Here is a 10862-nt window from a genome sequence, read left to right on the forward strand (position 1 = left end):
CAAGGCAATTACGATCCCTCCCGTCCCAGATTTGAGAAGAAGCCTGCTAGAATTTTCACTCCGCTTATTGAAAGCCGAACAAAGTTGTTCGAGCGATTAACCGCGGCAGTATATATTCATCCAGTGGGTCCCAAGCCGGTTGACACTAGCTCAAAGTTTTACAGACCTGATCAGAGGTGCGCGTATCACTCCAACAGTGTTGGACATGATACCGAAGACTGTATAAACCTGAAGCATAAGATCCAAGACCTGATTGACCAGAATGTGGTCTCTCTTCAGACAGTCGCGCCCAATGTCAATAGTAATCCTTTGCCAAATCACGGAGGCGCCATTATCAATAGTAATCCTAAGCCCTCGTCATTTTATTTATTAGTATTCTTGTTAGAATTTAGGACAGGTGGGAAAATTGGGCCTGAGGCCCAAAGGGAATAATATATTTTTCTTGTTAGTCTAGGACAGGTGCAAAGAATGGGCAAGAATTGGGCCGAAGGCCCAAAAAATGAAAATAGGCCCAAGTACTGGCCCAGGCGAACAAATCCAGACTTGGGCCCAAATTCTCTTTTCCCTATTTATTTAACTGCTATTATGTGCTTATTTGTTCAAAATTAATATTAAAGTCGAACATTCAAATCCCCGAAGGACACCCATTTTTGAATTAATTACTTAACCAAATTATTCATCTCTTATCTTAACTTAAAAAATAAATAAATAATTTTACAAAAGGCTTCACTTAGGTAATGTTTCAATATTTTTCCTTTCCTCTCCTAAAATGGTCTTAACTATGAATTTGTTCAATTCAAACTAAGTCAATAAAAAATTTAGCCAAATAGTTAATTACCGGATAACCACATTAGTGGACATTCTAGGTGCTTTTAAAACCTTCCTAGAATGTTAATAAGGACCTCGAACCCTTTTTAAGTTTTCATTAGATTTCTGTTTTAGTCTTTTGAAAACAACAGTTAATCTTGATTTTTCTTAAAAATTAAGTGGACTCTTAAACCAGTTCAAAATATATTTTCCTAATAAAACAACAGGGACAAAGACATGATCTACCAGATGTAATGGGATAGCAGCATAGAGTTTGTATCCTTTAATGTAGTCACCAATAACATGCTCCTCATCAACACAACTTTCCTCACTTTCTAAGTTGCATATTTGTTCCAAATTGATTAATTTTTTTACCTAATACACAATCCACAGTTGTGTATTTATACGTGCTCCCAACATCATACTTGACTTCTTTCGCAAATAATAAAAAATAACGTTGATATGCTGAAAATAGAAAAAGAAGATAAAAATTTATTAGTAATGAACAACAAGATATGTAATGCTTATCGAATCATTCAACATCTGTCATTTCATTGTGAATCCGATTCACATCATGTCTTGATAGACAAGGATTTCCCTTCTTGATTTCTTTTATATGTTCTCTGCAGAAGTAAAACACATATATACTTAACAAAAGAACTTGTCGATATTATTACTTAATAATTAATTGTTATGCATGTTCAAGGATTTAATACTTACTCACGTTATGGAGTTGTGGAGGCAGAATTAAATAAAACATATTTGTGTGCTTGAGCATGTGTAATGTCATCAAGAATAAACCCTCCAGATTCGTGGTTTCATTAGACAAAGTATTATTTCTTAATGTTCGATTAGACTTTGTCTCTGCATCATCTAAGTATCTTGAGAAGAATGTCATGCATTCTTTATGCATTGTCCCTCTGCATTCGAACCTTCTAAATGACTTCTACTCCTTGCATAGTTTTTAAGACTAAGCAAGAACCTAAATAAAAAATTTCAAGAAGTTCAATACCATTCTTTAATTAAAATAAAAATAATAAAATAATACCGTTCTATTGTCCACATTGAACGATATTGTGAAGGTCCCTCCAACATTGTTTCTTCAGCTAAATGGATGACTAGATGCTCCATGATATCAAAAAAAGATGGAATAAATATTCTCTCCAACTGACAAAGAGTTATCGCAACTCGATCTTTGAGCTTTTCTATTTCACTTATATTCATAACCGTTGAACAAATGCCTTTAAAAAATTAAAATTCCTTAATTCAATTAATGGCTTAAGAACATTAACTGACAAGAGATTCCTCAAGGCTATAGGAAGGAGTTGTTGCATTAAAATATGACAGTCATGACTCTTCAATCCATACATAGTGCATTGTTTAAGATCAACACAATTTGAGATATTTGAAATATAATCATCTGAAACTTTCACATCTCTTAAAACTTGTAAGAGCATTTTTTTTACGTGCTACTCAATGTGAAACATGCAGGTGGTTTGTATATTTTAATTAAGTAGAGCTTTATATGTTATTAAATGTTATTGAACTGTGTCAATTTATTTGATAAGTAATGCAAACCGTAAAGGATGATATTTTGAGCTATTTTTTAATGAATTAAAGATATTTTTATTTTTTAAAATAAGCAAATTTTGAAAGTTCAGCAAAATAAGCAAAACAAAAGTGACAACTTTGTTTTTGTCCGAAACTCAGGCAGTTTTGAAGTAAGAAAAAACCATCTCCAAATTCTTCAAAACTAGGTTCAAATACAATCAATTACACATGCAATTGGTGCTTATTCCTAAACAAATTTGAAAATTGGGGTTAGCTAGTACTCCCTCCGTCCCATTTTATAAGTCATCCCTTTCTATAAATAGTTAGTTCACAATACTTGTTATTTCATAAAATCAATGCATAAATTACCATATTGTTCCTTTTTTACCCTTGTGAGTTGTTAGCCTTGAAAATATATATTTGACCAACTTAGAAAAGTTAAGTAAATGATTCATGTTCATTGGTTAAATTAATTAATTAAAATAAATTAATTCATATTCATTGATTGAAAACTTGAGTTCCAAAAAAATTAAATAAGGGTAGAAGGGTAAAGTTACATTATTTCTTAATGCAAGTGCAAAGTAAAAAAGTGACATATAAAATGGGACGGGGGAGTATTTTTTTTATAACTAGTGTTCGGGTCAATTTGCAAGCACATCATTGATTCCATGTGCACTTGCTACCAACAAATATACTATCTAATTTTGGTTATTGAAGCTTAGAAAGATAAAAATAAATTGGTTGTTTTGACTCGTGATTCTCAACTCACTTCATTCACTATTAGGTCGCACTCTTGGATAACCAGGGCAGTAATGATTGGTTGTTGTGTTGTTTCTCAGATTTGGAGCTTCATTGGGGATATTTTTTGAGGCAGTTACGGCTTATGGTAACAAAGTTGATTCACATAGCAAGAGCTACATTATTGAATTAAGTTGGAATTGTAAGTTATACAGTTAAGTAAGGCGCAGATTGAGTTTTTTAGTTAATTCAAATATGAGTTAGCTTTTGGAGTTGAGTTAGCCCCACGCGTCATATATTTACATGATATCACTATTATGTATAGTTTTCTTGAATGTATTTTTTGTCTAGCAATTTTTTTTAGGATAGCCAGTTGTGCGATAGCTGAGCTATATATTATGTCAAAATAGTATATTTTACCTTAGAATATTGGTTTCTCTTTCATGTTGTGGTGATTATTGTTTGTTTCAAAAAGCACATGTTTAATTGAAGTAATAATAATCTCTTTTTTTTTGGATTCTTCAATTGGTGTATGATAATCGTATTGAAGTTCGATTAATTTGGCGTTGGATGGTCCTATTTCCTATACTAGTCTTCTACTTCCTTTAAAGCGCAGAGGTTTATTTCTCTTTGCACATCAATTATTTGGTATAAGTCATGATCAACTTCTTAATAGAATGGTCCATTTATAAATATTAATGGGGATATGTTTTATCTTTTGAAAGTAGTGCATTCTTTTTATAAAGATATTTGAAAAAGAGAAAATTATCCAAAAATAAATGAGATTTATGAGATACTTGTGTGAAAAGCTGAACATAATTAATTGCTAAAAATACATTAACGTCAGTACATTTTATTTTATTTTGATTTGCCACCTGGTGTTTGATACTCGTATTGGAGTCAGACTAGTATGAATTCGCGCCGCGTAGGGCCTCATTTGAAAAATGCTCCCTACCAATAATTTTTTCATACCTAAGACTCAATTTTTAGAGATTATATAAGTATAACTAGTTAAAAGATATTATTTAAATGAACACGTTACTTTAGCCTATTCTATCCTTTGATATCCTTACAAACCTAATAATAGGGTTGGGCATTCAAACAGTTGGAATTGAATATATGAATTTTTGAAATTAATATCCAATTTTGTTTTATACCTTCACACAACATTATTTTATACCAAATTCTTTAAATAAATATATGTTCATCTGCATACATGGAATTAAGCATAACAAACATAAAGCAAAAAACTATTCTTCCAAGAAAATATGATCAAGCTTCCAGAGATAGACTTTTTTCATGAAGATCTAAAGTCAGGCACACTTGTATGGAACCAAGTGAAAAGCCAAGTTCACAAAGCACTAGTAGAATATGGTTGTTTTGAAGCTTCCTTTGATAAAATTTCAATACACCTTAAAAAATCTATTTTTGAAGTCTCACAAGAGCTTTTTGATCTCCCTTTACAAACCAAACTTAAAAACATTTCAACCAGACCTCTTCATGGCTACATTGGACCGTGTCCTCAAATTCCACTCTATGAAAGCTTGTGTATTGAAGATGCTAACATCCACAATAAAGCTGAAAAATTCACTCAAACTCTATGGCCCCAAGGAAAATCTTCTTTTTGGTAAAACATTAATCTTCTCCATTAATTCTTATTATAACATGTCATTTTTAATTTATTGTTATTATTTTAATTTGTATATGTGTTTTCCAGTAAAACTATTCAATCATATTCAGAGAAACTATCAGAATTAGACCAGATAGTAAATAGAATGATTTTGGAGAGTTTGGGCATGGAAAAGTACATGGATGAGCATATGAATTCGACCAACTACCTTCTTCGATTGATGAAGTATAAAGCACCTCAAAGTAGTGAGACTGAAATGGGAATGAATGTTCACACGGACACGAGCAATCTTACAATACTGTACCAAAATCAGGTAAACGGTCTTCAAATTTTAACCAAAGATGGGCAATGGATCAATGCTGATCCTACACCAGACACTTTCATTGTCATGATTGGAGACCCACTACATGTAAGCCTTTTCAACTCATCAAAACCCAATATGTTGTTGAGCACCAAGGATATTCAAGATTTAATATTTAATATTTTTTATCAATATATAGTATAATTTTCTATATACATCTTATAATATCTATTTATTTTAACTAGTAATGATATGTAACATGCCTTTTCTTTAGATTACTAATTCCATTTTTATGGGTGATTATCGTATAACTATTTTTTGAATGTGAAAATTCTGAATGAAAATATTTTTTTATAAACTCAAAAGTTCTATATATGTTTTTGTATATTTTTGTAGTTTTTATGTTTTTCTGTATATTGAAAATAACTAGTAGCATTCCTATTTATAAAAGTAAAAACTAAATTAAATTAGGACTAGGAACCACTCTGACTAACAAATCCTAATTAAACATAAATAAGTAAATATCATAAATAACAAATCCTAAAAATTTAAGGATTCCTACTCCAACTTTGAATTATTATTTCCAACATTCTCCCGTAATTCAAAGTTGTATACTCTTGTCTCTTTCTTCTTGTCATTATTGTTGTATTGAAAAAACACTTTTCTCCAATCTTCAATTATTTTCTTGTCATTGTTGTTGTATTGGAGAATTTCTCTTCAATCTTCAATTGTTGGAGTAGTTCTCTTCAATTCTCATTTACTTTTTTTCTGGGTTGTGTCAGAGCACTTTCTCTCCAACTTTCAAGTGTTGGAGCACTTTCTCTCCAACTCACGATATTTTTTTCTTGGTTGTGTTGGAGCACTTCTCTCCAACTTTCAAGTGTTGGAACACTTTCTCTCCAACTCACGATATTTTTTCTCTTGGTTGTATTGGAACACTTCTCTCCAACCTCCAAGGTTGATGCCCTTCCCACCAACGTTTTTTTTTTGTTTTTGGTGTTGGAGCACTCCCTCTCCAACTCTCGTTGATGCCCTTCCCATCAACTCTTTTTTTTTGTTTTTATTTTTTGACTTTCTTCAACTTTTAATTTAGAGAAGAGTTTCTTCCTCTTGTACTTGGTTGCACTTCTTTAAATCTGCAATATTTTTATAAGTATTTCCTCCTAGCATGTTCTTTTCATGCATATATTATTCGTCCATCTTTTTTCAACATGATCATTGGCCAGACAGGCAACATATATGGGTCATATCCGTCCGCCGGCAGCGGAAACTCTAAGATCTTCTACCAGTATCATAGAAGCTCTGATACTAATTTGAAGGAAAATATTTTATTTATAAACTCAAAAGTTCTATATGTTTCTATATATTTTTGTGGTTTCTATGTTTTTCTGAGGAAAATATTTTATTTATAAACTAGGACTAGGAACCACTTTAACTAACAAATCCTAATTAAACATAAATGAGTAAATATCATAAATAACAAATCCTAATAAATTAAGGATTCCTATTTCAACTTTGAATTATTATTTCCAACAAATCTTTTATATTTTTCTGTATATATATAAAAGTTCAAACGTATTTAACATTTTTTATCTTTCAATTTTTGAGTTTTTTTTTTGTAAAAAATATATATGAATGATTGTTTTTGTACGTAGGCATGGACAAATGGTCGGTTGCATGCACCATATCATAGAGTGATTATGAGAGGAAAAGAAGCAAGATACTCAATTGGTTTTTTTTCAAGACCTAAAGCTGGACACATAATAAAGACACCAAAAGAGCTGGTAGATGAAGATCATCCTTTACTCTTTAAGCCATTTGTCCATGCTGAATACCTTGATTTCTGCTACCGTGCTTTCAACAACACTAAAGAAGGCATGGGATGTGAATCTATTCTGAAGACCTATTATGGTGTTTAAATTTAATTTACTTTAAATATGTTTACTAGTAGAATAAATATGTATGCTTCATGAGTATATGCTTTTGTTTTATGTATTGATCTGAAACTCTGAGTAGTAATATTGTTACACTAACTCAGAAAATCAATTATAAATAAAAGTTTGGTCACTTTTTTAATTCTCTGGACGATATATGACTCAAGGGGATTCATGTGAAATGCAGACGAAAAACATAAGAAATTACACCAGAAATTTTCATCAAAATTTCAGATTAATAAAAGTTGTTGAGATATATACTATTAATCATGTGTTTAGATATAATATTTATTATAGAATATTTATTTATTCATTTTTAATAGATCATATATTCATTTATAGTGTCTGTTTACTTATATAGTAGATGATTTAGTGTATAGAGTTTAAGCTTATACACAGAAGATTAAATCATCGATTCTTAAAAGTATAAAAAAAATTATTCACAATCTAAGATGGAAATTGGACATGCCATCGGTACGATTGTAGCACAAGATTATATGTAGTTTATCTTGATTATGAGAATGGTATAGCTCCAACTTCTTGTGCTAGTCTATTTTGTGTGTGTTGAACGGGACCGAGTAGAGATAGTTGATTTAGAGTGACTGACAAAAGCATATTCTCTAAACTATTAAATGTACTCATATTCTTAATCTTGATATAACTATTATGATCTGTATTTGTTAACTATCGTTTTGATTTATTAAAAAGTGATATTCTAAGATGAGTCAATATGTCTGGTAGATTTGATGATGATAATATATATTGGTGAAATTATAAGTTAGTTGATGGAATCCATGTCGATATAGAGATTGATGATATGCCTTTTTGAGAAGCTTATAAGTTTTCATCGTGTCAAACCTTGCAAGTGGATTATGAATCCAACACATAAAATAAGTTAAGCAGTGCTCTAAAGGAAATAGATCATTGAATTAAATTCGTCAGTAATTTAATTTATTGATTAATATCTATAATCTTAACATGAGGAATTACATATGTGTTTAATGGGAAATTTCGGAATATAAATTGAGGAGTGCAATTACGAATTTCTAGTGGAATGATTTGTAATTTATTATGGTAAGAATAATTCAAATCAATTATTTAGAATTATTTCCATAATAGAAAGCCTCAGTAATTAGTTTTGTGGTCCCTACCGTGCTCATATTTAACTAGAATTCAGAATCTATTCTAAGGAGAAAAGAGAGAAGTATGTGTCTTTTTCTATTCTAAGGAAAGGGAGAAGTAAATGTCTTTTCCTATTCTGAGGAAAGGGAGAAGTACACGTCTTTTTCTATTCTAAGGAAATGGAGAAGTACATGTCTTTTTCTATTCTAAGGAAAGACTGTGTTTCTTCTCCTCCTTGGACTAGGAAGAAATCTCTATAAATAGGGATTCTTCTAACCCTTGAAGGTGAATACGTTTTATATACGATACTTGTCCACCCAAGTATTGAGAGAGTTCGGAAGTGAATTTGGGATCACTGTAGAACACCATAGAACTGTCGTCCAATTTGTGGACTAGCTTGTGGATTCGCTTGAAGGTTCTAGCTTGTCGACTAGCTTGTGGATTTGCTTGAATGTATCTGCTCACGTTTCAAGAGGTAATTCTTGAATAAAATTTCAGAAAGTTAATGTGCTCTAACATGATTATACTTGTTCTAGCATAAACTATGTATTGTCTATTATTCATGTAAGTTGTATGAAACTGGTATGCTTCCGTTGTGCAAATAATTTTCCAACAAAAGTATGGTTGTGGAAATCAAATTAATAAAAATTAATTAGAAAAGCCAGAAATTTTCATCAAAATTTCAGAAACTACAACATAAAAACTACTCTACACATAAAAATAAAAGACCAAAAACAAAAGAAATTACACCTCAAAAAGGTGCACCATACTTTTAAAATAGACAATTCACTCTGTATCAATAATACAATTATTTTATTTTATTTTTTTAAAAAATAATTTCTCATGCATGAGGTGTTATATATCGAAAGATGCATACAATAAGGGAGTTTGGCCTTACCTCCGAATATAACACAAGGATTAAAAAAATTAGTCTTTACAAAAAGAGGGTAGGAGAAGCTAACTTAGACATTCCAATCCTGATAAAAGAGGACAACCTATCAAGCTAACTAACACAACAATTCAATCCTATTTAGCAATTCGTTTTGCATTTGTTATTGTGTATTATTGATATAGAGTGAATTGAGGTATCACCAATTCGAGCAAATTTCAGAAATTTATGTATCATTGATATAAAGCGAATTTAATAAATTCTCAATCAATCTTAATAATTATCCAAATAATTTCATGATCCAACCCAACTACCCCAAGCCCATCCCTAATTAATTTGTTATCTTATTTTTGAGTTCAATAGTTGCCCTAGCTTATGACTCGTATCCATCATCTCAAGCTCCAAACGACCAAATTTTTTCAAAGTTGTTTTTGTTTGCTACTGCCTGCTACTACTACCAATAACAATTTACCCTTTTTTTGCTTTGATTTTGTAATTAATTTCACCTCGGAGTAAATTTTTTTTTTCAAAAATCATTTTAGAAAGATCGATCCAAATCGAGTTATACCTCAAAAAAATCGAACCAAACTAATTTGGTATGATATTCAATGCACATTTTTCAATAATCGAAAAATGAAAAGTCGAATTAAAGTTTGAAAAGGACTGAACATCGACCCCTAATTTAATGGAGATGAAATGATAGAGAATAATAAAATAATGAAAAATTATCAAAATAAAGTATAAATATGTCATTTTTATTTTTCACAAATCAATTATATTCAACAAAATTTCTAACAGAATTACTTTTAATAAGCAATACAGAATTTAACCAACAAGTCGTTGTAGTATAGTGGTAAGTATTCCCGCCTGTCACGCGGGTGACCCGGGTTCGATCCCCGGCAGCGGCGAATTTTTTTCTTTTTCCTGGTTGTCCTTTTTTACTTACTAGTCCATTCTTTTTCCTAGTTAGTCCTTTTTTACTTACTAGTCCTTGAAACGTGCGTTGCACGTTTGTCCCCTAATTAACATTAGAAAAGTTAATTTATATAAGTAAATATATCATAGTGGAGTGTACATATATTCATCTCTAAGTTCAAAGCTAAGTCATTTTGTATGTAAGTTTGACATAAGAATATAACTATTCACAGAATATAGCATGAAAATCTTGTGTCAAATGTTGGAGGTTTGATATTTTTAAAGCTTCATGAAGAAAAATCTTTAATTATATCAGAGGAATTAATATATTTTAATTACTAAATGTAAGTTTTAATAATCAAAAAAGAAATTGGCTATAAAAAAAGATACGTATAAAGAAAATATTACAAAATGTCTAGGTGGTGTAACATTAAATTTATAGAAAATTACAAGTTCAAACGGAAAGAAAGAAAGTAAATAAAGACATGACATCCATAATAAAGACATCACATTAAAATATATAGACAATAATATTATCATATTAATTGAATTACATTTTGTTAGAAGTCGACTTGCTATAGACAAATGTTTCATATGTAGTAAAAAACTAAAATCAATAAAAAATAAACAGAAAAGAAAGCATGACTATGTTAAAAATACAGATACATTATATTTCTTGAACTATATATTAAAGGATCTGTATATAAAAAAATTAAATATTGTTGTAAAACTTAAGAACAAAAGAACAATATAAAGATGAAGACAAGAAGAATATAAGACAAGAGGAACATTATAATATAACTTTCTTTCTTTCATGTATTCACCAAATTATCTTCAAGTGTATACAATATGAACCCTTATGCCTCTATTTATAGTGTAACATAGAGACATACAAAAGGTTAGTCATAAACATGACATTAACATGAATATAATGGAGGAGGTTATGGAGGTGAAAGGTTACAAGAATAATGATCA

The 10862-nt window shown here is 30.4% G+C and overlaps 1 protein-coding gene and 1 non-coding gene across 2 annotated transcripts; both read left to right on the forward strand.

Moving 5' to 3' along the window:
• The first annotated feature begins 4293 nt into the window (after nucleotides 1–4293).
• LOC102586694 (probable 2-oxoglutarate-dependent dioxygenase AOP1) lies at nucleotides 4294–7044 on the forward strand. The gene is made up of 3 exons (XM_006365920.2): nucleotides 4294–4723; nucleotides 4814–5135; nucleotides 6683–7044. Exons 1-3 carry the CDS (start codon nucleotides 4365–4367, stop codon nucleotides 6944–6946), a joined length of 945 nt encoding a protein of 314 aa, XP_006365982.1. The 5' UTR covers nucleotides 4294–4364; the 3' UTR covers nucleotides 6947–7044.
• A 2764-nt stretch (nucleotides 7045–9808) lies between these two features.
• On the forward strand, nucleotides 9809–9880 carry TRNAD-GUC (transfer RNA aspartic acid (anticodon GUC)). The gene has a single exon. It is a non-coding gene; the product is annotated as a tRNA-Asp (tRNA).
• Nucleotides 9881–10862: the final 982 nt, after the last annotated feature.

The sequence above is a fragment of the Solanum tuberosum genome, unplaced genomic scaffold (genome assembly GCF_000226075.1).
Source record: "Solanum tuberosum cultivar DM 1-3 516 R44 unplaced genomic scaffold, SolTub_3.0 scf00593, whole genome shotgun sequence".
Classification (NCBI taxonomy): Eukaryota; Viridiplantae; Streptophyta; class Magnoliopsida; order Solanales; family Solanaceae; genus Solanum; species Solanum tuberosum.